This window comes from Castor canadensis, chromosome 3, assembly GCF_047511655.1.
Source record: "Castor canadensis chromosome 3, mCasCan1.hap1v2, whole genome shotgun sequence".
NCBI classification, from domain to species: Eukaryota; Metazoa; Chordata; class Mammalia; order Rodentia; family Castoridae; genus Castor; species Castor canadensis.
In genome coordinates, this window is record NC_133388.1 from 122,064,918 (window position 1) to 122,092,763 (window position 27,846).

At 35.9% G+C, this 27,846-nt stretch overlaps 1 protein-coding gene and 1 pseudogene across 2 annotated transcripts in view; one reads left to right on the forward strand and one right to left on the reverse strand.

The window, feature by feature from the left end:
• Window positions 1-453: 453 nt before the first annotated feature.
• Dnajc5b (DnaJ heat shock protein family (Hsp40) member C5 beta) overlaps window positions 454-27,846 on the reverse strand; it is an 89,831-nt gene continuing 62,438 nt past the window's right edge. For both annotated transcript variants that reach the window (XM_074066938.1, XM_020186805.2), the window contains exons 4-6: window positions 18,971-19,184; window positions 14,984-15,155; window positions 454-1,586 (exon numbers count right to left, since the gene is read on the reverse strand). In XM_074066938.1, coding sequence (XP_073923039.1) covers window positions 1,492-1,586; window positions 14,984-15,155; window positions 18,971-19,184 — 481 coding nt within the window. In that variant the 3' untranslated portion in view covers window positions 454-1,491. The remainder of the gene's footprint in view (window positions 1,587-14,983; window positions 15,156-18,970; window positions 19,185-27,846) is intronic.
• LOC109701313 (S-phase kinase-associated protein 1 pseudogene) lies at window positions 4,703-5,176 on the forward strand (annotated as a pseudogene).

Here is a 27,846-nt window from a genome sequence, read left to right on the forward strand (position 1 = left end):
CCAAATTCATATAAAACCATCTCACATTTGTTAAACACTTGACTTTCCAGAAGTCTTTTCACTTTAGATACTTCATCTAGTCTCATAGCAACTCGCGGTGATCAGGGCAGACATGAAATCAGAGTCAAGGGGAAATTAGTCATGTTATTCTCATCTCACTTGGTCCCAGGACCAGTTAGAGAGAATCTAGATTAGAACCAGTTTTCTTAACTTTAAAACCAAGGCTCTTTTACTTCATTATGTAGGAAAAAATTGCAGTAACTCAAGAGTTTGAGTAGAGTTTTAATGACTTCAAAACTGTCAGAGCTATAACACTGATTTTCACTTACAATATATATTTAGCAGCATTTGACTATAATTTGGTGGTAGGGAGAACAGGAAACAAAGGAAAAAGAAGATGGCATTTCATGCAATATTATATAAAAATATAACAAGATCTTGAAAATGCAGTATTATATAAAGAAGCAAAAAGACTCAGAAAAAAAACAAACAGGTTTGCAGCTGAACTATTTTAGAAATAGCACATGATACTACATGATGAATTAAGCATCTGAAAAGCAAATGCAGAGACAACTTCTGAGTTTCAATTACCCAACATGCACAGAGGGGAGCATTTTCTGGTCAATGTAATGAATTCTAGCAAAAATGGAGTGACATGTCATTACATTTAACTTTGCAGAGTTTATAATTCTACCTCTTATGCCATGTGTTTCTTTTCCTTACTCTGGTTAATTTAGGCCAGTTATACAAAAATTGTTGTACTTGGGAAATGGTCAACACACTGTTTAGAGCTGGTTCAAGCTCAGTGATTTTCTGGATCGTTTATAAGATTAACCAGGTTGAAAATTTGTTGTTTTTGTTTTGTTGTTTTTAGAGGCAATCTAAAAGCACATACAAAATCTGGTTGTTCCTGGTTTTACTTGTCAGTTTTAAGAGAATGCCAATTTTAATCAAAAAAATATACTTTAAAAGAATGTGATTTGTCTTTTAAATTATCTCTTTCTGCCTCTTGAAATATTTCTGTAACCATATGGAATATTATCAGAGAAAGAGCTCCACACAAAATTCCTCCTAAATTTTTCTGTGTATTTTGCTGATGGTATTTGTGGTAGATTTACAAGTATTGCATTTAGTTAAGTGGATGAAAAGTCTTTTCTCTGTTGATATAGTGCTATTTAGGTCTGCAAGGAATGTGGGCTGGCTCGCCTTAAGGGTAGGCTCATAAAGACTGTCCAATGCCACTGTCTTACTACATGCAAGTAGCATATTCAGACCTTTATTCATCAAAACTGAATGTGTTTCATTAGGAATCTAATCAAAGAGAAAGTATGCATACTGAGAAAATTATGTAGCAATCATCTTTCTCTAACCTAAAAATAGAATAAAAATGTGTATACATTCATAGCATTTCATATCCCCACTCTCCACCAAGACCATCTGTAGACATGCATGAACCAAGAGGAGAAATTGTGGACCTCAGTGGGCTCAGCATCAAGAGTCTGTGCAATAACTTCGACTTCCTTCTCTCATTAGCTGCGTTTTCTCATTAGCACTTGCAGGCTGGAGGATAACTGGAAAGTCCTCATCTGAAAAAAAAATAGAGAAGCAATAATTTCTCTCTTATCTTTTAATAATGGGGCAAGTGGTGGGTAGGCATTTTAAGTGAAATAATGATTAACAAATCAATTCAATTTATAAGATATTAAATTGCCCATTCTTTTCAGGACTTCAAAAATTCTGCCAATTTTATAATTGTTTAAAGAATAAACCTAGCTTTCACTTTCAGAGTAATTGCTGAACCTGATGAACTTGAACTTCAGTTCCATATAGTTTATATAAAAGATACCCTAAGAGCTCTGTAGTGCATAACTGCATGTGTGGCCCTCATTGGAACAGGATTCAAAACCTAGGGCTTGCTTAGGTAGAGAGTCTTAATAGGAAGCTTTCCACATAAAGCTAGTGCCCAAAATTGTTATGCTCTTCCTTAAATCTGCACAGAAATTTGTTTGTCTTGAGTTTTGTGCTAAGTTGAAGAAGCTTCCCTAAAAATTTTTGATGGCAAACCAATGAGCACACAAGTTGGCAGACCAAATTTTCATGTGTGTTCTAAGAAATCATAAGATGATAACTTAGTTAAAGTAGTCCAGAGCAAGATGTGCTCCTAGGTACCTAGCAGAAGTGAATGACCTCACATTCAACCTAGCTCTAAAGAATCCCTTTAAAATTGCAAGAAACTTGTATGGAAATAGGAGAGAAGAGAAAGGAAAGAGGAGAGGAAGTGAGGAGAGAGAGAGAGAGAGAGAGAGAGAGAGAGAGAGAGAGAGAGAGAGAGAGAGAGAGATGAACTGAGAGCCAGTAGAAACTACAGGAGACCAAATCAGACCTAGAAAGACTTCAATACGTATTGATCAGACATCAAATATAAAATAATTATGTTATTACAGTTATATAGTAGATTTTGAAGTTAATAAAAAAAGAATTTCTAGTGATGAAAACATCTGAAAATATATTTAAAAACTTAATGAATGTATTTAATAACTAAAGAGAGAATTAATGAAGTGTAAGATGGATCTGAAGAGATTAACCAGAATGTAATACAGAAAATATAAAAAGGTTAAAACATATGAACGATAGATTTATAAATTCTAACTTATTCTAATATGAATTCATAAAGAAGTGAAAAAAAGTAGGAGTAGTAATATCTGAATCTATAGATCTAAGAACCAGCCATGATGAATGAAGGAAACACATATTTAAACATCATAAAGACAACAAAGAATCCTAAAGACAAGGATTTTAAAAGAAGTAAAATAAGAAAAATGGTCTAATCTAAAAGAAAGAAAAGAGAAACATAGAAAGCATGTCAATTAAAAGTGACAATTATAATAATAATAAAAACATTAACAGAAAGTATTAGCTAGCACTTATGAGCCCAACACTGTTCTCAGTACTTTGTATATTAACTCACTTAACAGTTAAACAGCATTATGAGGCAGGGTTATTATTATACCCATTTTACAGATGAGGTAGTGGGGGGCACAGACTGTTTATGTAACTAGCTTGAGGCTACACAGGCAGTACAGAACAAAGTGGCATTGACCACTAACCAATATTTCTCATATTTTGTTTTCTTAAAGACTATTCCTACACTGTTTCTCACAGAAAGGAAATTAGTAAAAAAAAAAAGTCAAAACACATTGTGAAATATAATAAACACAAATGGACTTAATACTCCATTTAAAATAAAAGTATTATCACACTGAATTAAAAACTCTAGCTCCGTGGGTTTTTTTTTTTTGACAATGACATATCAAAAAGAAAACATTGAAAGTAAAAAGATAAAAATATTTACCACACAAAGACTGATGAAAACTCATATAACCATAGTTTAACAAAATAAAATATAAAGCAAAAAGCATTGCTACAGGCAGAGGACAACTACATAATAATAAAATGCTTGCTTCACCAAGTGGCAATAAAAATTACTTATTTTGTTTTTTTTGAGACAGGGTCTCTCTGTGTGGTCCAAACTGATGATCCTCCTGCCTTAGCCTCTTAAATGTTAGGATTACAGATATGTACTACTGTGCATACCTATAAATTTAAACTTACATATTATATTCTAAATTTATATATGCTAGTAACATATCTCTAAAGTATGTGAAACAAAATTGGATGAAACGTTACAGAAAAATCCATCATTGCAGAGGAAGATTTGAATAATTCTCATAGTAACTGATTGATACAGTAAGAAAAATCTTTAAGCATATGAAAAATTTGAGAAGTACCATGTTGTGGAGTGAATTGTGTCTCCCTGCAAAATTCATATGATGAATCCTAACTGCCAGTGCCTCAGAATGTGACCACTTTTGGGTATAGAGTTTTAAAGAGGTAATTTAATTATGTTAAGGTCATTTAAGGTGGGCCCTCCTTCAATACAATGGTGATTTTCACACAGAGGGAACACCAGTGGCCAAGGGTGAAGATGACAAACTACCAGGCAGGGAGAAAGGTCTCAGAAGAAACCAAACCTGCTACTTTGATGTTTAACTTCCAGCTCCAGGACTGTGAGAGAATAAATTGTTTAAACCACCCAGTCTCTGGTACTTTGTTTAGGCAGTCTGAGAAAACTAATACATACCATAAATGAGCTTTATTTAATAGGCATATATGGAACAATTAGTCTAACAAACGCACATGTATTGTTTGGAAGCAATGAGAAACATTTATAAATATGAACTAAGTTCCGGGCTGTAAAGCAAATCTCCAGATATGTTTGTGAAAGTGTTGCACATTTCAAAAAACTGGTCTGCTATTGTTAACATTCTGTGATCATAGTACCATTAAGCTACATGAAAATAACAAAAAGGAACCTGGGAAACACCCAAGTTTAAAACTTAAGATACACATAGGCCTGACTTATAGAGCAAATAAGTCATCAAGGAAATCAGAAAGTATTTGGAACTCAGATCACCAGAAAAATATTCAAATATGTGTGTATATGTGAAGCTACATGCTTGTAGAAAATCATAAAGACTTACATGCTTTATACAAAAAAAGAAGAAAATTAAGGAGTATAAAAATTAAGAAGTTAGAAAATGAGCAATAGGTAGTGGCCTTGTTCTCGCCTTTCTCCTCTGTTTGGCGCGCACTCTGCGCCGCCTCCGTCAGCCTCCTGCCGCCATTTCCTTAAGACCACATCATGCCTTCAATTAAGTTGCAGAGTTCTGATGGAGAGATATTTGAAGTCCATGTAGAAATTGCCAAACAATCTGTGACCATCAAGACCATGTTGGAAGATTTGGGAATGGATGATGAAGGAGATGATGACCCAGTTCCTCTACCAAATGTTAATGCAGCAATATTAAAAAAGGTCACTCAGTGGTGCACCCACCACGAGGATGACCCTCCTCCTGAAGATGATGAGAACAAAGAAAAGTGAACAGACGATATACCTGTTTGGGACCAAGAATTCCTGAAAGTTGACCAAGGAACACTTTTTGAACTTATTTTGGCTGCAAACTACTTAGACATAAAAGGTTTGCTTGATGTTACATGCAAGACTGTTGCCAATATGATTAAGGGGAAAACTCCTGAGGAGATTCGCAAAACCTTCAATATCAAAAACGACTTTACTGAAGAGAAGGAAGCCCAGCACCTTGAACCTTTTGTATAGGCCACACATACTTGATTTCAGAAAAGCAAGCCCAAAGAATGGGTACGCAAAGAGAGCCAGTGGTGTGAAGAAAAGTGAAATGTTGTGCCTGACACTGTAACACTATAAGGATTGTCCCAAATACTAGTTGCATTGCTCTGGTTTAATTGTTAATATTAGACAAACAGTAGACAAATGAAGTAGCACATCAATTGTATTAGCATAAGATTGTCCTTATTGCTTGTGTAGTTTGAGTGCAGACTCCAAACCTATGGCTGAGTTTCTGCTAGTATGAGCAAAAGCTTTTCTCTTTACTCTGAATAAAACTGAACTATGGGTTCTCTGTAGAAAGTGGCATTTTGGACTTTTCCTCTTCTGTCAAGCAATTTCTGCCTAGTTCATTGTCCAGTTAACTCTAGTTAAGCTTTTAAAAGTTGGCATTGTAAATAAAACAACTTGCAAAAAGTTTTATTATCTTTATTCATGAGTTGGAAACTGGAAAAGGCCTACTTGAAGTTAATGGTCTGAGTGGGGATATTGGGATGTCTTCCAGACTCCTGGAGTCAAGCACATACCACGGATACTGATTAGCTTACATGAAGGAGGGCTCTTAATTGGACTTGAGGACTTTTTTTTTTTTTTAATTTTCTCAGCTTTGAATATGTTGTCTAGAATCAGCTACCACCCGGTTTGTGGGTTTTTGGGAGAAATGTAAGTAGACAATTTGTTAGCTTTTCAATTTAAAAAGACAATTCATGTGATATGTCATCTTTTTATAATCAGTGTTCCCATGTGGGGAAAACCATTCACACCACTTGCATGTAATAAAGTAATTAAACCTTTAAAAAAAAAGAAAAAGAAAATGAGCAATAGAATGAATTAAGAGAAAGAATAAATAATTCAATTAAGTGGAAACAAAACACCAGAGAATCAATAAAACTAAAAATTCTTTGAGAAGACTGACAAAATTGTTAACTTTCTGGCAAGAATGCTTTTTTTAAGACAGCAAAAATGGACAATGTAAGGAATGAAAAATGGGGCAATGACACAGATACTATAGGTTTGTGAAACAAAACAAGAGCAAATTTTGAAGAGAAAATTTCATTTTTAAAATAAGGAAATGAAACCTGAATGGTCTACAAACATTAAATAAATTGAATCAATAGTTTAAAATTTGCACAATTATACATTAGCCCAGAAAGTTCTACAAAACCCTGTAGAAAGAAAACCCTGTAGAAAGTAAGAAGGAATAATTTCTAATTATTTCCGAAGGCATACTCTTGATACAGAACCTTGAGATGCAAATTTAAGAAAGGAAAATCATAGATCACTCTTATATTAAAATCAATGTAAACATGTAAAACACAATGTTACTTAATTCATTTCATCAAAGAATAAAGTAGTGCATAGTGATTATACTGGGTTTCCTTATCTGCAAGTTTATTTTAATGTTGGAAAATCAATTCATATTATTCTCCATAGTAACAGATTAGAGGAGAAAAATCATGAACATCTCAATTCATGAAGAACAAAGTAGTTAATAAAAGTTGACACTCATGATAAAGTAAAAATTCTAACAAAATAGGAATAGAAGACAACTTTCTTAGCCTGATCAAAAAACACGGGAAACCAAATAATTATGATGCAACTTTGAAAGCATCTTCAATATTTTCCTGGTGTTGTCAGCAAACTCAGAGAAGCTAGAAAGAGAAAAAAATGATGAGGGATGAAAGGGAAGAATTAAGACTGTACTTGCAAACGATATAAACTATTGTGAAGAGACCATTACATACAGAATTTGCAGACAAATTAGTAAGAAAGTTTAGTTAGTTTCCTGGATTTGAAATAATTATTTAAAAATTTTTATTTTTATATAACAAGTAGGAAACATATATATGTATATTTACACACACGTGCATATATAAAAATTGATTGATGAGAGTATAAAAGTAGATAGCGCATTCAGGAAAAAGTATAATCACAGATAAATACCTATAATGAAAGCCAATGAAGAACTATATAAATGGAAGGATACATCCTGGCCTTTTGCTTTTCTTTATAAATTTCAGAATCTGCTTTGTTAAGTACTTTAATAAAAGTTCATTAAGCAAAACCTTTCAGGAAACATGGTAGAATCAAGAGAATCTGTAGGTCAACTAGGTGGAAATCACATCTTTTAAGATTTTAAATTTTATAATACATGGCATGGTATATCTTTCTTCATTAGCGTTCGTTAAAGATACATCCTATATATCTCTCATTACACTTATTCCTGAACAGTTCTTCCACTTTTACTACTATGGATCAATTATATGTACATCAAAGTCAGAGAACATATTTCAAATAAAATAATCAATGGAGAAATTAATACCCCAAAAATATAATCAAACAAAAATACAGTAAGGAAAAAGTAAATGATATACTAATAAAAAAACTGCAAAAGACTTGAATAAGTATTTCAAGAAGGAGAAACTCAATGACCAATAAGCACATGGAAAATGTTCAACTTTACTACTAATCAAAGAGCTAAAGATTAAAACTACAATAATATAACATCTTCCACCCACCAGATTAGCACAGATTTACAGTTTTAGGATGTCAAATATTAGCAAAGATGTAGAAACTCTCATTAACTGTTAATGGCAACATGAATTAATGCAACAAACTGCAGAACTACTGATGTTACCTAATAAATTGTAGATGTGAATGCCCTTTCACCAAGGAATTCCACTCCCATGTGTATATGCAGACAACTCTATAGCACTCAGACACCAGGATATAACTACAAGAACATTCATAGCAGCACTGTTTATAATGGCAAAATAAGTGGAAACTACTTAAATATCCATCAGATAAATAAATTAGAGATATGTTCTCAGAATATTATATATCAGTGAAAATAAATGAATGACATCCACAATATGAACAAATCTCAGAAATACTAAAAAGTTCAGTGAAAAAGAATCAAGGTATATTGCATATAAGTCCATTCATTTAAAGTTAAAATATACAAAACAAAAATTGAGCAATATACTGACTGGAATATAGGTATATTTATAATACCAAAAAAGGATAGTAAGAAATTATAACAATTTAAAATGATTACTTCTGAGGAGGGAAAGTGAATAAGGAACTAATTCTACAGGTAATTGTAATATTCTTTTTCTGAGATAGAAAGCCAGGTCAGAATAGTTGTCAGGATATTTAATATTTCATAAAAACAGTAACAGATAAAAAAGGCAAGTGAATTACATCAAAAATCTCAAACCCTCTGCCTTAGCAGCTAGCAGTACACAGCATAGCTGACTTAAAAGACTGATAGTCAACTGCCCCACTCCATGCTTTGTGAATATTGATACTTGCTTAGGACTATGAGGTCCTTCACTTCTTCCCATAAATGACTTTGTAGAGAACAAATGTACAATTCATCACCTTTACTTAGTTATAAAATTTCATCATCCCAAAAGGAAACCCAGTACCCATTAGGAAGTTGCTTCCTGTTCCCTTCCCCCAAGCCCCGGCTTTATGTTTAACTAATCTGAATATTTCATGTAAATAAAACCATAAATATTTGTCCTTTTGTGCTTAACCTTAGGTTTCCAAGTTCTACTTCATAGAGCATGTGTCAGAACTCCATTCCTTTTTATCCGTAAATGATATTTCACCCCTCCTTATGCTTTTACACGTTCTACACAGGGTCTCTTGACTTCTTTCTCTCTTTTTCTAATTGGTCTACTGGTCTTGCTCTTCTCTAGCAACGGGTCAGGATTCCAGCTGCTCCCACTGATCATGTTTCAATTTGATAGTTAGAGCCCTCATCTCAGCATATCTCGATTTGGGGTTCTTTGTAAACATAGTCTTCGCACAATTTCTGCTTCATTCAATTCTTCGATAAAATTCTTCAGTAATAAACAGCCTTAACTGACTCTACCTACTTTGCCTGGTGGAGCACCATTCACTGTCTTATTCACAAGGATTTAGGGAGAGACTGTGCCAAATACTTCACTTGTATCCAGATTGTCTCCTAAATCCCATAGTTCTTATCTCCTTCTCATCTTTTAGCTCTTCCACTTTAAACACCACTTCCTTGGGGAAGCTGTCCTCACCTGTATCCAGGTCAGGCTCCCTACTGTTCACTTTCACAGCCTCTATGCTTCAACTTTGGCAGGTTCGTTGTAACTGTAATTAACTAACTATATGTTTATGCTTTTAGTATTTTGCCTCTAAATCTCCTCTGCTAGATTGTAAGACCCTAGATACCAGGAATCAGGCCTTTTTTCTTCTCCAATACCTAACATACTGCCAGGCAGATATAAGTGCTGTTGAGAGATCATCTCAATAAACCTACATAGTAAATTGCTCACTGAACCTTGGCAGTCAAAAATCAAAAAAACCTCAGGTCTCATTTTTTGGGTGGGGTGGACATTGAGAAAGGGTCTTATTATTTAGCCCAGAGTGGCTGTAAACTCATGATCCTCCTGCCTCAGCATCCCAGGCTGCTGGGAATACAAACATGTACCATCACGCCCAGCCTCAAGTCCATTTGAGCTGCTTTGTTGGGGACAATTCTGAACAGACTCCTCTATCCTATTGCCCTGGCCTGGGGCCTTGGTTGACATTTTCGTATAAAGTAGTAGTACAGGTTTTTGGACTCGCTTCAAGCATTATTTTCCATGCATTGATTTTAGAAATAGGCTCCTTTTGACTGAGGGAAGAGGATAGCAAGGATATTGAGTAGGGGATGGCAAAAGGAGGAAGGAAAAGTTTACTTTCTTCCTTAGTGCCCTATTCCTGCGCAGTCAGATGTGATAAATGCTGAACAGCAAGTGTAATAAATGTTTCAATATCTGGGCCAAGAGTAAGAGCCATCTGGCTTCTGCTCAGCGGTTGTGAATTTATTTGGGTTTTATCCAGGTAAGTGGCAAGAACAGTTAAGTAATCAACTGATTTTTCTGTGCACTGAATCACACATTTTTAGATCCAAGGTCAATACTATAAAAATGTCCTTCTCTTTTAGATACTTTGTTTTCCCTCCTTCAAAAAAAGAGGAGGGGGAAGCATTGACTGTACAGGAAATTTTTAGAGATTAGTATTGGTTGGATTTAGTTCCATTGACTTCGGCTTAGAAAAAAAAATGAATTTAGCTCTTTACATTTTTGGTTTGCTTTGCCAAAGTGTTCAGAAACGATTACCATTTAGACTCTTGTTTTCATATATTCTCTCTTCTCTCTCTCTCTCTCTCTCTCTCTCTCACACACACACACACACACACATTCCCTCTTAGCTAGTGGAAGTCTGGTTTTATTGTAGCTTTCAGCTATCAGAAGAATCTAAATGAGCTTGTTTTGCAAAGGAAAAGTTCTAATTTGCGAACATGTAAAAACAAAGGAAATAAACTGGTAACCACTTACTTTTAGGTTTTAATTCTTCAAAGACAAAAAGTGAAAGGAGTGCCAGTCCTTCCCCCAAGACACTATCTCTTCCCTTTAATTTTGATTGTTTTACAAGAAAAACAATCTTCCTGTGTTTCTAGGATCCCAATGGAAGTATGTTTTTATTTTGAGAAAGAGATAAGAATCCATGTAAGAGTACTCTAAGTTGCCAATAGATATTGAAGATGCCATGGTTTGAACTTTTCTTCCTTCATTTCTTAAAGGGAGAAGCTGGGTTACACCCTTTCACTTAGCTGAAACAAATAAAATAACCCAAACAAATCTCTCCCCTCTGCCACCAAATCCCACTCTGTACCACCACTCCTGAACTTGTACTATGTTGCATCATCGAAAAGTAGATTAGACTTTGCCAGGGTCAAGGAGTAGGCATGATTGAAATATGCATATAATAAAAATGTGCCAGAACATGCCTTAGATGTAGCATTAGGCTTGTTAAACTATCTCAAGGTAGGCAAAAAAATTTTTTTCTAATGTTTTTTATAAGTCATTGGGTAAAAAAGGATTTGGTGTTTCAAATTTGGATTCTCATAAATTAAGACATATTTATAATGTTCTTTAAAGTGAATTTCAAAATGATTGACTGCTACATTCAAATCAGAAATTTGTTTTTCTGGATAGTCCCTGTTCTTTCCTCTTCTAGGTAAGCTTAATCAGTGTAAGAGGACAAAGTATTAAGAAATCAAGCAATCAATCCTTTTATTCTGGAGAGAGAATTGCTTCATATTAGTTTTATTTATTTTGAATGTTAGCATTTCTGGATGAAAAGTAGAAATAATAGAAGAAAGAAATGCTAGGATTCATTAAAATCAGTGTGAAAAGTGAATTTCCAATTGTAATATTCATATACTGCTAAATCTCTAAGCAAAGTATAACATGAGGTGTAGCATTTAGATGGCCAATTGGTAGAAATCCCTAGCTCCACCCATTCTATCCCTTTTCTACTCTGTCTCATCCCAATTAGCTTCCTCCTTTATTTTCCAGGAAAACATCCTCAAGACTAGGTAGATGATTTGGAAACCCTAGTGAAAATGAAAATGGCTATACTTTATTCAAAAAATAAGCATTTTAAGATAGTGACAGCAGAGCAACAAACCAGTGCAATTATGCAAGAAAAAGAAACAAAAGGCACACACTCTGGAATGGAATGGACCCTTGGATATCTTCCAATTCTGAAACCCTAGGATTTTATGATTAAATACAACATAAGAATTAAAAATCCCTTGAGTGAGAAAATGTTTGCATTTTTATTTAGTTTCACTAAAATAAAATTATCAGACATCCAGTTTTTCCAGCAACATTTCTATCAAAGCCGCAATGTTATATTGTCCTCTAATTTCCCATTTTTCAGTGCCTTTACATTTATATTTTGTATCATCTTGGTATGGAATAATTATCGTTTATCACGAGTATGGTAATTTGATATCCAAGTGACTAGCAGCTTCTTTGCAAGTGCATTTTCCTTCCCTCCCTCCCTCCCTTCTTCCCTTCCTCCCTTCCTCCCTCTCTCCCTTCCTTCTTTCTTTCCTTCCTTCCTTCCTATATGGTCTTGCTATGTAGTCCAGGCTGGCCTCAAGCCTCAGTTTCCTGGGTGCTGGGATTATAGGCATGTGCCAACACTGGTTAAGTGTATTTTATTAAAGCACTTCTTAAGTGGGTCCCTTTTTTTTTTTCACAGAACAAATAGACCACAGTCCTTTTGTCAGACTACAGATTTTTGTTCAGAAAGCACAGACATCAAATGGAGTCTGCTTTTTTCATCCTTACCAGCCTTAACTTGCATTTACTTTACCTATAAACTACATGCAGTCTCTGATGAGTGGAGTACTAATGTGAAGCTAGCTAATGCGCTAACTGCAAATAAAGCACAGATTCTCATTCTGAAATGTTAGATGAAGAACAATAGTGGATTTCCTGCAGGTGGATGAGCTTTTCACTTCAGGTGCTTCACCTGCGCAGACCCTTCTAAGCGTCCATTTTTATAGACTAGAAAAAGAAAGATATTTTAACCATAATAAGAAAAAAGCACTGTCTCTTTTCACATTAATTTTCCCTCCTCTCTTTTAACAAGTGGTAACAAAGGGCTTTGGGGGGATTTTGGTCAAAGGAACATAGAATTGGGTGTTGGTTTTGTTTGAATGTAATTTTGGTGTGTTTTTGTGGCTTACATTTAATTATTGCCAGCCATAGAGTGTAGGAATAACTTTAGGAAAACTCCTACAGCTCAATATGCAACTCCCCTTACAAAGGGGACATGATGATCCAGGTCAGGGGTCATGGCATAAAACATGAATGTGTCCAATGGTCGCTGTCCCTGGGACTATACAGAGTGTACAGCATCAAAGGCGGTCAATGGAAAATTCTTCGGAATCTTACATTTTATATATGTATATATAATGATATATAATAGACTAAATAACTTTCCAAAATTTGATAATTTCTAAAATTTAGACACCATTAATAATGAGTTGTAAAGCTGAAGGAACCCTTTCTAATTCACCAGTAATGAAAAACAAATGTTGGTCAAACTCACTAGCAGAAGGAGTTATTTTTCTTTATTTGCCCTGTAGAAAATAATGTAACAAAATTATTTATAGGAAGAAGCAAAGAATGTGCACCATAGAGAAAAGTATCATAGAGATGTGCTAGGTGACTAATTAAAGGATTGTTATTTTTCTGGATTTTGTGATGCATATGGTATTTGTTAACTTTTAAGTTTTGCAATTTGTTGTGATTTCTTTATCTCATTTAAAATAAATATTCACTTTCAGATCATATTTTGTGTTTTCTTTAAGAGAACTGCCCAAACTGCATGAATTTCAGGTCCCACACACCTGGATCACCCTTGCGTAGGTGTTTACAAATGTTTAGAAACAAGATAAAGCTTTTTCTTTTGGTTAAGGATGCTTAAAAACAATCAAGTGAGATTCTAGAATCTGACCTCCACAGTGGAATTGGTGGTTGGAGGCTGTCAGAACTGAAAATAGTGACAGGCACTCAGCTTTATCACCAAGAACCCAGCAGGGAAGAGCCCTGGAGGGAATCTAGCACCTAGCTTGGATTTTATTCTGGAAGAGAAATCTTTGGCAAACAAAGACCACTGAATTGACCTAATGGTGTTTTTATCCCATCTAAAAGAGGAAAGTCTGAGGCTTTTCAGTGCAACACTGCATTCAGAATATTCACTTAGTTTGAACCAAGTTTCACTTAAATTTCCCCAATATAAAGAAAAAGTTAGGACAGGTCAGAACAGTGGCTGATGATCACAATACTCTTCTATCTCAAGGTCCTTCCCTGCCCTCTGCCAGTGACAAAGTCCAGGGATGGATTGAGAGATGTTACCTGGAGAGCCTATGGTCAATGTGGCCAATAATCCCTGATATGAACTTATAACTGTTTATCTCCTTCACAAGAGCAGATGGGATTAATGTACCAGGATCATCATTCATTAGCAAGTTGTGACACAGTCACCAGCCCTTTCTTAAAGAGAAAGAGTTTCTGTGCAAATATCACTGCTTAATCCACTCATTAGTAATCTTGCTTGCTTGCTCTTTTCATATGTTCCCAGTAAAAGGCTAAATTCTTTTTCATTTCTGTGTAGAATGAACTTGAATAATCATGCAAAGTATCATGGTCATGGATGTACTTAGACAGATGTGGCAGTAGCTTGGCTTAGCAGAGCATAGTCCCATTTTTGATGCTGCTTTGAGGTTAGGCCTAAATGTGTGTATTGAGAAAGTCACTACATTTCAGAGAAGAGTAGTCTACTACAGTTCTATCCCAAAATCATTATCGAATCATCCAAATGAAGAAAAGGGTTGATGACTTTTTTGCATGTTTATTTCCTTTTATTTTTGTTTGTTTGTCTTTTGAGCCAGGGTCTCATTATGTAACCCAAGCTGACCCAAAACTCACAATGGAGCCCAAGCTGGCCTGAAACTCTTGGTCCTCCTGCTTCAACTTCCCAAGTTAGTAGGATTACAGACATATACTACTATACTGGTCCATTCTCTTTTACTTTGATAGAGATCCCAAAGGAATAGGCTGAGTCTTTTCCTGCAAGAAATTTCTGCCATGGTTCTCCCACCTGGAAATCTCACCCAAACTAACTCGAACCCAGAGCCAACTCTCTTATATTGTTTTTGCATTGAACTTATTTTGCATTGTCATCAGCATATTTCTTGATTTCTTTCTGATGGTGTCAGATTTGCTTTTCTTTATGCTTGGAAAAGATAATTTACCTTCCACAAGAGACTTATCAAAGCTGACAGTCTGTGAGATTTCCTCATTTGGTTGTTTGATCCACTCACGTCAGTAGGGCCTGGTTCCTGATCAGGACTATGAAGGATCACCCACTACCCTTGATTTCATATCCCACCTTTTTCCATATCAGTCCTGATCTGTTCCTCAAGGTCCTCCGGTGACACATAGATGTCCTCTTCTGGCATCGGTGATTTGGGTCGGCAGCGTCCACAACAACAGTTGCAGCAGCAGCAAAGGCAGCAACAAAAATAGCAGCCCGTCAAGAGGCCAATGATGATGAATAGGGCCTAGGGAAAACAGAGGCAAAGCAAAATGGGCATGAGAAGTGATGAGAAGGAATAGATAGTCTCAAAAACCACGTCTGCAATCATGCACCCCCAGAGACTAGTAGATATCTCTGTGCACCCCTCAGACCACAGAGCCTCTCATCCTTTTCATTTCCTCAAAAATTACTTTCCTGAGCCCAGAATTGTGGTACACATCTGTATTCTCAACTCTTAGGAGACTGAGGTCAAGAGGATCCCAAGTTTGAGGCCAGTTTGAGCTACATAGTGAGTACCAGGCCTGACTGGGGTACACAGAGAGATGCTGTCTCACAGCAGACAAACAAACAAACAAGTACACCAAAACACACAAAAAAGAAAAGAAAAGAACTTTACTGATAAAGTTTAAAAGTTGGAGCCAAAAGTAATAAAGCTTGGTATTTTTTATTCTTAAGCTATTGTGATATTACTAAGAGCAGAGTAAAGCAAAACAAAGACTAAGCAACACAAGAAATAAAACTTTCACAGGTCAAATGAGCTGGTCAGGCTGCCTTTGGAACCAAATCATTCCTCACCAAAGAGCTATGGGGTACCTTTCTCTCCCACCCAAACATCACTATTAGCCACCTAGTCCTGTAAAGTATCTCCTCAAGATTCCTTGGATCAATCTTGCCCATTGTCTCTATCCAAGCCACTAGGACTTTAGAGCAGCAGCCTCCAAACTGGCCTCCCTGCCTCCTCTCTTTCCCCCTCAGAATCCACCCTGTGCATTGTTGCTGAAGGGAACTTTCTGAAATACATATTCTCCTGAACCCACACAGCCACTCTCCTGCCTCTGAGGGGGTGATCTGGCTCCCGCCATCCCTCCCTTACATCCACACAGCCCTGTTCTTGAGCTACTATTTTGCTCTCTGTGTAGATTCTACTGCTTAGATGCCCCATTCCCATTTCCAGACACCTAGCAAATACCCACCTGCTGTCTAAGACTCATCTCAACAAAACACTTCTAGAATACTTTTCCTGAGCCTGCCCTAAAACAATTATTCCCTCATTTGTGTACCACACAAATATGTCATATAAAAATCTATCTTGATGATCTTTCTGTTGACAATTTAGGACACTGATTAGCCTATACATATGTCCCACTATACTAGGCTGTGAGTATCTAGGATGTCTGTGTCATCCTTCAAAACCCCTTGTGCCTAATAGCTTAGTGCCTGATATGCTGCAGACTCTTAATAGCTACTGAATCCATGACTATAAAGATAATTAATGAAAAGTGATTTGTTCCTCCTAGGAAACAGCATCAGGATTTCCCTACAAGCATATAAAAGGGCTGCTCACTAAAAGAAAGAAAGAAGGAAGGAAGGAAGGAGAAAGAAAGAAAGGAATATGACTTCCCCAACTTGAAATTATAAGGAACCCATTTTTTTGTGAACTGAGCAAAATCAATTTACAATTTATTAAAAATACACTATTTGAAATAGAAAGAAAGTGGTTTGTACATCTTTAATTAGAATCCAGAGTTTATCTAATTAATGAGCAAGGGCGATCAAAGATACACTTCTTCAATAACTTAGGTAAGAACTCTGATGTGGACACTCTCACCTGTTTCCTCTCCCAGGATTCCATGCCTCCCCTTCGACCCTAGGTGTATGGTAGATAGGGGGCTCACAGTAAGGAAGCCTTGGTCTCACCCTAATACCTCAAAATCTTTGCTATGGAAACTGTACATTTTCATAGTCTTAGATAAATTACTCTAAAAGCAAAACAGGAAGCCTTCCTCCTCACCGTCTCCAAGATTCCTCTGTGAGCATTCCCAGCATCCCCCCCTCCCTTACATGCATTTGCCCTTTTGGTTTTTACTATGCAATTCCCACATTGGTCTCTTCTCTGAAAAATCTCCTTTTCATTTATTTACTGTTTAGATCTTAATTATTCCAACTTGATTGCTTGCCTTTTGTGGGAAATAGGCTTGCATAGCACACTACTAGACACAAGTAGGTATCTGATATTTTTAAAAACATGCATTTGATGGTATATTGTTTCATTCATATGGCATATTTAATGCATGGCACATTGTTTCTTTCATATGGTACAAATTATTATAATGCATGATTGCTATGTTCTGGGCCAGTATGATGAGTGCCATGCAACTGGGATTTGGCACAAGCAGAGAGGAAAGAACATTTCTTTATAGCTTTTTTTTTTTTTGAGAGTGAGTCTCACTATGTAGGACAGGCTGGTCTCAAACTCCCTATCCTCTTGCCTCAGTTTCCTGAGTGCTTGAAATACAGGTGTGTTCCACTATGTCTGACTATAGCCTTGTTTTTAAAGGAGCCACATCTCTTTACTCCTGAGTACTCTACTTGTCTATAGGAATTTTGATTAATTTCAGGATTTTCCTGGATAGGGAAACCTGTTGTTATCTTTATGCAGGCAGGTTGCGATATTCAATTGGGCACTCGTGTGTAATAATCTGGAACTGCGGACATTCCTTCCCATGGGAAGAGTGCCCTTCCTGGAGGGGAGGTTCCCATGCAAGTCCACAAAAGCCCACATTGTTTTATGAATGCTAATCCATCATTATAAATAACATTGTCAGTATGTGCACTCATTCCATGTTCCAAATCCACTCAGTAGAATCTCGTCTCCCCTCTAAGTCTTCCACAGACAAAAGAACTTCAATGGGACTCTAGGTATCTCCCAAGGTAATTTTTGGGGATGGAATTTGCAGAAGACAAGTGGGGCTTTCAGGTGCAGACTTTCTTTTCATGTTTATATGCAAGAACAGTCCCTCTTTTCCTGTATATATCAAACCTTTTGCTGGGGTTGTGACGCAAATAGTAGAGTGTCTGTCTAGAAAGTCCAAGGCCCTGAGTTCAAACTCTAACACCACCAAAAAGAAGGAAACAACAAAGTTCAGATTTTTTAATGCAGTAAAAATTTAGTCAAAGAAAACAGCAATCAGAATATTACTGAGCATGAAACCTATCTTTTGGGGGATTGGGGTTTTTTAAAATTATTATTATTTATCACAACTTACATAAATGTGAACAGGCCACAAAATATGACAATGGACCACAGGTATGGTCTACATGTAAATATACTTTCATCATAAGGTAATGATATTAAAATTCATAAGCAAATATAAAACTATCACTAGAGATACACATATTAGGTATTCCTAGGAAGTCAAACAAAATTTATTATACAAAAGTCAATTTCAGACTGGAAGTATGGCTCAAGTGATAGAATACCTGCCTACCAAGTAGGAGGCCCTGAGTTCAAACCCCAGTACTGCCAAAACAACTCCCTGTCTTCCACTGCTTAATTATCATCTTTCTCCCCTTGTTTCCATCTCCACTACTCACAACAGGTTCCAGTGAGTCTATGGCATAATTATCACTAATTCTCCCAAGGCTTTGTTTGCTGATGTAGCCTACACTATAGATAGTGAAGTACATGGCTAAATTTGTCCTATAATAATTTATTAAACAGCTTTCACACTAATAAATTATTTTGGGTTTCTAGCAATGAATCAGTTCTTAATTAGTCAGTACAAGAGGAAGAGAGAGTGGACAGAATTAACCTGAAGCTCCAAGATCAAGTATAATTAATGTCTAGAACTACTTTAAGTTATTCTGGATTTTATAATTAATTGATGAGTTAAAGCAAAAATGATTCCCAGATACAGCCTTTGGTGAAAGTGCTGTCTGGCTTTACTTTCAAGAGTTTAATAAGAGTAAAGTTAGTATTTCTTTCAGATGGAGTCTAAAAGACAACAATAGCACGATCTTCCAGGACACTGTTATTGAGGAGAAGGTACTGTGATTCACCTTTGCCCACCAGCTTGACAGCAGGAAGTAGGTATTAACGTGTTCATCTCCAAACTGTTCAGCCACATAGAGACCCAGCGATCCATACTTGTCATATATATTTCTCTTTGTTATGTCGGTGAGTATTGTGTGGGCATTGTTGATTTCTTTAAACTTTTCAGCAGCAGCTGGATCATCTGGATTCTTGTCTGGATGGTGTTTCAGGGCCAATTTTCTTTTAAAATTAAAAAAAGTGAGGAAAGTGTTATTTGACAAAAATTACAAGTCAGTTTGGAAAGCTGGTGTTCATTTATACATCCTTTGTGCAAATACTGTGGAATGACAAGTTTTATACTAGAGGTGATTTAACCAAAAAGTAAGTTTTCAATAAATGGTGTCTCTTGTTCCTAATATGCAGAAATAATCATATTATTTCCCACACATCCTCAAAGGAATTCTCAATAGGAACATAACCGTTGAGTCTTAGACATTTTACTATTGACAAATGTGGAGTTTATGTTTACCTGAAAGCTTGTCTTTAGCCCAACCCAACGTAGAGAGGCCTTTAAGAGTTCTAGCAACAAGTAGAGTCTACATTCAAATTCCATTTCAAACCAGAAGAGATTTCCAGAATGACAGAACTTTGTCACATATTCTAAAAGTTAAATCCAAGTATAAAAAACATCTCATATTTATATTTCCTCAAGCAAACATCATGACCCTTTCACAAATCTCCCACAGGTCATAACTCACTTTTGGTTTTAAAAAAAACACACTCTGTGACTTCCATTGTTTTCAAATGTACATCTAACCTCTTCCAAGATAGATCTTTCCACTTCCAATACTAGGTAGACATTTATTTGTGAGTATAAGATCCTCTCTCCTCTGTGGATCATAAAGCAGATCCGGAGAGGTATGTGTTGGAGGGGAGAATTAGGATGTTCATTATTCTTCATTTATATTCAGGTATAAAAGGGAAACCTGCATAATGGATGTAAGAAATCAGTTGTGCTAGATTCCTGGCTTGTGGCCATTTCTCTTACTTGACCCTAGAAACAGTTTAAGTAATGATTAAAGCCATGTTCAAAATTGGTGTGTGCTGTTTTTTGTTTTTCCTTTACAAAGACCATTTTATGACTCCCAATTGGAAATTCCACATGGCTCTTTTCTCCCTACTTTGCCATTATAGGTAGATGTAGTTATCATAAGCTTTTTGTCTATTATATTGGTTTAGATAGAATGTTTCATTTTAATATAGCAATAAAAGTCCAGAATTATGGCAGAAAAGCAAAATATATCTTAAAAATAATCTATGTGATAAAGTGAACAAATCACACCTGTTGTGGAAATTAAAGTATTACTGCTTAAGAAGTATGTGAATTCTTAAGCAACTTACTATCAGAATGCTTAGAAAAGTACCCAAATGTTTAAAAGTATAAACCATGGTGCACGAACCATTCAACTCTGAAATCAAGATAAATAAAAAGAATAAAACCACAATGGCTTTAAAATTTCTTTAACCAAAATATTTTTCATCTTTTGCTCTGAGAGATGTTTGGCATATCTTTAAATTCTTCCAACCTCATTCACCAATGGGGTGAATGTTTTTGACATGCAAATATTATGACACAATACTTGCTAATAGCACAAATGCCAGTTTTGTCATTTAAAAATTTTTACAATGCTCACTATATTCTATCACTATAAGCATGTCATAAATATTAATTCATTAATACTCATGATTACCCTATGAGATAGGCGTGATAATTTACCCTATCTAGGCACTGAGGGGTTAGGAATCTTGTCCAGTATTTCATAGCTAATAATTAGAGCTCGACTTTGAACACAGGCAATCTGACTCTGATCACATGCTTTTAACCACTATTATGCTGCCTCCTGTATTTATACTTTTAAATTACAAAAAGTAAAGCACACAAGAATGTTTCGTAGGCCATTGTAAACCTTAGCTTTAGTCTGGGTGACATGGAAGGCCATTGGAGTATTTTAAGAAGAGCAGTATACCTGACTTTAATGTTAGAAGTCTAGACCTCTTAGTCTGGGAGAAGACAAAGGCAAAAGTGAGAACAGGTTTATTAGGAGATTCTCCTAAGTCTCCTAAATTCAGCCAAAGGTTCATGGTGGTTTGGACTAATGTGGAAATGGAGGATATAGTGAGAAGTGGTTTGAATCTGCAATATATTTTGAGAGATAGAAGATTGATTGGGAGAAAAAGAAGAAAAGATAACAGCAAAGGTTTGGTCTGAGAAATTGGAAGTTTGAGAATTTCTGTTTTATGAGATGGAAAGGGACTTTTTCTTATAATGGGGAATGATTTTCTAGGATCTAAGAATTCTGTTTTGAACACCTTCAGTTGCCTATTAGACTTCCAAGTAGAGTGGGAAGCAGAGAGATATGAACCTTAAATTCAGTCAAAATTACTGCAGGAGATGTACACTTGGGAGTTCTTAGCAGAGAGCTGATATTTAAAACCATGAAACTGGAAGAGTTATAAGAAAGTGGGCCAAGGAGTCCAATGACTGAGCTTTGAGAAAGGATAACAGGAAAGGAGACTAAGAAAGACCAGCAGAGCATGGTGACACAGTTTGTAATCCCATCACTTGGGAGGCTGAGGCAGGAGGATCACAAGTTCAAGGCCAGCCTGGACTACATAGTGAGACTGACTCAAAAACACAAAAAAACAAACCAAGACAAAAAATAACCAAAAACGTTAAAATAAAAAAGCCCAATTATGGAGAAGGAAAGATGGGGTCTTGGGATTTAAGTGAAGAAACTATTGTAAAGAGAAGAGGAAATCACCTGTGTCAAATACTGCTGGCAGGTCATATAAGATGAAGACCGAGAATTAACCACTAGATTTAGACATTTGGAAATCCTTAATGACCCTCATACACACACACACACACACATGCAATCATGTTCACTATTCAATGTTATTTTGTTGCTTATTTGTTTTGCAGTGCTAGCAACAGAACCCAGGGTCTTGTGCATGCTAGACTAGTGCAGGCACTGAGCTGTATCACCAGTCCTATATGTCTTTTTAAAGGAAGAAGTAAAGCCCCCAAATTCCCCATTTCTTTTTTAAATAAGGAAATGACCAAAATTAATGTTGTTTATAATGGCGCATCAGAATTAGGTGATTGTTTTATTTTTTTCTTGTTATGAAAACTATACATATTACTATGTGTCCTAAGCATTTTAAAACTCCAGTAACAACTTTTCTTTTTGAATAGCTGAAAGTTCAGAGTTATTCTCTTAAATAACCTATCACCATATTAGAAGGGTAGAGGAGGATTAAAGAAAGAAAAGTACTGAAAGTACAGGACAGTGATCATCATTAAAAAATAATAATAATAAAAAACCTCCAGGAGATTCTTTAAGCACTTGTATTTTAATGGTGTAATAGTCCTGGAATTCTCACTTTGTGCTCCGGAACACTAATTATAGCATTTCTCCTTAATAGTTCTGATGATATCATATCTAGGCCAATCAAATGAAAGGGTTGTTACTTCTGCCTGAAGGGACGAACTCCATGGAAAATTCCTTGTTACATACATTGCCTTATTTCCAGGGTTTAGTTCTAGACTGATATACACTACTCCAGAGGAGCCTGACTTCCTGTCATTTTTAAAGCTGTTTGGATCTTTGTCAGCCTACTAGAACAGATGCACTCAATCCATTTATCACAAGCCTCTAACAATGGAGTTGGCGGATTTGGAGGGCTGGAACACCTCCATTTGTAGCAAATCCAATTCCTGATAGTCAGCAGCATTTTGACTCTTCTTGGCAGAATACTCTTGGCTCTGAGGAATTCTTGGCAAAGATGGTGACCAGGGGCAGCTGCCAAAATTACACAACTACTCAAGGAGGTAGTCACTCAGTGTCCCACTCTCCTGGGGCTTATCTATAGAGCAAGAAAACACATAAGGAATTTAGGGTTTAAGGAAGTGCTTAGAGTACATTTAATTAGAACAGTCACCTTATTCACTTTATTTCTTGTCATTTCTAATTTTAGTTTAAGTGACATGATTGGGAGGCTGAGGCAGAAAGATCACTTGTGAGCTTGAGGCCAGCCTGAGTTACATAGTAAGACCCTGTCTCCTAAATAAATACATGCATAAATAAGCAAACCAATAAATAAATAAAATAATATTATGTTTAAACAGAATGTGGTTTAATGTCAAATCTCTCTACACTTTTATTCACCTCTTAATCTGGTATAGCTATAACTTATTTCTATAGTTTAGAAATAGTATTCAATGCCTTCATTTCCACTTCAAAATCCAATGACAGCCATCAACTAAAATGTGTAGTGAATTCAATAGAATAAACATAGGATTTATACCTGCAACTATTGAAAACCCCAAGACCTACCTATTTTAAGACAGTGAAATATTCCTAAGAATGATAATGCTTTGCCCTCTCCTCTCCCTTGTCCTATACTCTCAGATGAGATCTGCCTACTACTCTCTACCAGTCTCTGAGTGACTTGGGGCCAGATTCATGTCCCCCAGTTCTAGGACAAATTTGTCTCCATAGTACGGGAATGTCAGAGGAGAACATATTTGGGAATACCAGTCTCTGAGCTTCAGGAAACCACGTTCCACCATGGCATGGCTATGTCTGTAGCTATCTTTCCCTAGTTAACATATTTTTAGCTTCTTTATCTAATTTCCCTCTGCTGGTTCTATTTCAAAGATTTCCCCATTGCTATCTGACTTTCTGCTAAACTCATTTAGCTATAAAGCTTATTACCTCCCAGTCTCCCACAAGAAAGCCACTTACAGCTTAAGAGGAAAAGGTAGAAGAGAGAGTGTGAGGCACTGATTCCCTCTTGCATCCCAGAGCCTTTAAAACTCCCCTCACGACACAGCCAGCACCTACTGCAAAACACAAGGCCCAGTCTGTCATAGAGGACAAAATCTGAGTCCATGTTAGATACAGAGTGTTCTTTCTAGGGAAATTTGTCTATGATGAGGGAGATATTGGGTGCAGACAAAAAAGCTGCCATAAACCAGAGTTTGTAGGTAAAAACAAACCCTATATCAGCAACCCCTTTGTGTATGGGAAGTGCTGCGTCTATGAGACAGAACTTTGATACTATGTCATGGCAGTGGAGATCTGAATGGAATTTCTGTGCCATCAAGGTCTCTGACAAGAGCCAAGTGAAAATATAAGAAGCTAATATATGACTTACTATGCACATATCCCTGACATTTGATATTGACAGACATTTCAATGTCAGTCTGGTGGCTTGTATGCATATATACAAATCACATATACATAAGACTGCTTATATATGTCATTTGGATATCCTTTATTTCAGTCTTTTATAAAATTTTAGTTTGCTTTTAAAACTCAATTTGTGTTATTTGAAACATACATATTTCAAGTATATAACATATGAATCCAGAATGGGAGAAGAAAAACTCATACATGTACATTGCTGCCATTGTTACACTTTCATAAACATTTTTTAGTTCGCAATATACATCGATATAATTTGTCATTGTTACATTGTGGCATCTTTTTTTGGGTATTTTATGGCATCTTCTGATGAACAGTAGTTCTTAATTTTAGTTTATTTGAATTAATCAATCTTCCTAAATTTAGGAAGACATTTTCTATAAGCTTTATAACTCTAAAAAATCTTTATAGTTTCACCTTTCACACAGAAGTCTGTGCCTCATTTGTAGGTGAATTTTGAATGTGGTAAGAAGTAGATGCCTACCTCATTTATTTTATGTGGATATTCAATAACTGTACTACCATTTATTTAAAAAATATTTCCCCTGGCTTTCTAGACTCTCTATTGATCCATTTGGTTATTTCTTAGATAATAACAGTCTTAAATATGATGCTTTAAAACACATCTTAGTATCTTAAAAATCAAATTCAGTCACATTGTTCTTCAAGAGTTTTGGGCTAGGGGTTGGGGATTTAACTCAGTGGTAGAATGCTTGCCTAGCAAGTGTGAGGCCCTAGGTTTCATCCCTCAGAACCTAGGAGGAAAAGAGTTCCTAGGGTCTTCTACATTTCCACGTAAACTTCAAAATTAGCTTGTCAATCTCTATACGCACATATCACAGCTTGAGATTTTTATTGCAATTGCACTATGTGTATAGATAAATTTAGAAATTGGTGTCTTTACATGTTCATCAATTTAGGTCCTTTTATTTAGCCTGAAGTTTCATAACTTCTCCACTTAGGCCCTACATATGTTTTGCTAGGTTTATTCACAGGAGCTTAATTTTTTGTGTTCTTAACATTTAAAAATTTCAAATTATTCATTGGAAGATATGTGGAGAGCAGATTATGAAAAACCTATGAGAACTGGACGTAAGCAAGGCGAGATGCAGCTTAATTGCTTTTATCTGTAGGCCGAGATAGGCACAGCCCCTGCCACAAAACAGAATAAAGCACAACAGCTGCGTTTCCTAAGCTTGCATTCAGAAAAGCAGGAACTCTGGTTTCTTGGGGCTACAATGTCACAGCCCTCCCCATGAGCCTCTGTTCCACCCCATTTGCCGCTGTTTATAAAAGAACCCTGAAGGAGGACAGGGGGTTTTTGGGGAGATTTGGCTTTTGGCTGTGGCTTTGGGCTTTGCTTTGGGCTTTTTGGTGTGGGAAGCTTTTGGATGGGAAAAGAATTACTGAAGGAAAAGAATTTCTAAAGGGAAATTGCTGAAGGGAAAAGAATGGCTAAAGAGGGGTTGATAGAAAATCTGCACTGAGAACTTTAACATAGACCTTAGAAAAGAAAACCAAAGAAAGAACTTTATATATAGCTTTTAGAGAAGCTAAGCTAAAGAAAAGCCAAAGAAAGAACTTTACAGTGCAAATCTAAGGACTGAGACTTTAAGAGTTATGCATATGCAGTTTGTAGGTATGGCTGTTTGCAAGTCTGAGCACCAAGGCTTTAAGAAAGCTAAAGAGAGATGGGACAGTGCAAGCAGGGGAGCAAAAGACTTTGAGAGTGATTAAGCTAAGGAACAGCTAAGAGCAAACATAAGAGGTTTTAAGCAAGGTTTTAAAGAAGACTTTAGAAGCAAGGTTTTAAAAAACTGCAAGGCCTTAAAGAATAAAGATAAAGAAAAGAATCAATGAAGGTTGGGCATCTCCACCTGAGCACCCAACACACCTGACCCCACTTTCTTTCTGTCTGTCTATCCTGTGTCTTTTCTGAATCTCCATTCGCCCCCAGTTAGCCCCAGTTAGGTTCAGTAATAACCAGGAGTGAGAGAAAGCTCCCTCTAACAAGGGAAGGAGTGAGAAAACAGCGCCCCCTCTAAAGATATAAAGATTTTATAGATTGATATATTTTTTTTACCCTGAAAACTTCCTGAGCTTTTTAAAAAATTTTAATTGGCAGTACTGGGGTTTGAACTCAGGGCCTTACACTTGCTAGGAAGGTACTCTACCATTTGAACCACTCCACCAGTCCTCATTTCTTAATTTTACTAAATAATAGGGATTTTTTGGACTTTCAATATGCACAATTATTATAATCAAATAATTATTGGATTTTTTCTTTCTAATTCTTATGTCATTTACATTTTTCCTAATCTATTGCCCTAGCTAAAACTTCCAGAATGATGGAAAATGAGAGTATCTTCCTAATTTACTGAGAGTAGCTGGATGTTGACTTTTATCCAATGCATTTTTTGCATCTATTGAGAAAATAATGTCTCTTTTTAATCTGATATGTGATTGATTGGATTTTTAATATTAAATGAAGCTTGTGTTCCTGGGATAAACTCAACTTTGACATTATGTATTTCTAAAATTTATTGCTGGATTCAGTTTTTTAACTTGTGCATTTAGCTCTATAAATTTCCATTAAAGTAATGCAATTTCCCTTTAGTTCAATTAAAGGATTTAGTCTATATTTTAATGCATCTAGCCTAATTATACTTTAACTGCATTTCATGTTTTAATGTGTTGTATTTTTTTCTGGATTTTTTCTAATTTTAAGTACAGTTTTTTATTTTACCCATGCTTTTTATTTTACTTTATATTTTTGAGACAAGGTCTCTCTAAATTTCCAGTGCTAACCTTGAACTCACTGTCCTCCTGGCTCAGCATCCCAAGTGCTGGGATTATGGTTCTATGCCATCACACCAAGCCCCATGAATTATTCTAAATTACATAAAAAGAGTTTTGTAGATTTTCATTTGGATTACCTAGAGATTTTCACATATTGAGAAATTTTCTAGTTATTTTTAATTTTTTCTGTGTAGCTTAATAGCATTGCCATTAGAGAATATATTTTATATGACTCAAATTCTTTAAAATTTGAAGCTTGCCTTATTGTTCATTACTTTTGTAAATGTTTCATTTATACTCAAAAAGAAAATACATTCTGTACTTGTTGGATGCTTTGTTTTTATATTAAGAGCTTCAATTTCGTTTGTTAATTGTTTTGTTCATATCCTCTATATCCTTAGCCATTTTATTGGTCTATCAAGTAAGGTATGTTAAAATCTCTCACTATGCCTATGACTATGGACTTGCATATTTCCCCTTAAAGTTCTGTCATTTTTTCTTTTTTGTGGTACTGGGGATTCATTCTTTTTTTGTATATTTTGGAGGAGTTAGTGCTCTACCACTCTGTCGTGCTGGCTATTTTTGAGATAGGGTTTCACTTTATGCCCAGGCTATCCTGGAATGTGATCTTCCTATGTGTGCTCCTCCATGTAGCTGGGATGGCAGGTGTGTACCACTGTATCCAGCTAGTGGCTGAGATGGGGTCTCATGAACTTTTTGCCCAGTATATCACCCTATACCAAGATTAACTCAAAATGGATCAAGGATCTTAATATCAGACCCCAAACTCTTAAGTTGATACAAGAAAGAGTAGGAAATACTCTGGAGTTAGT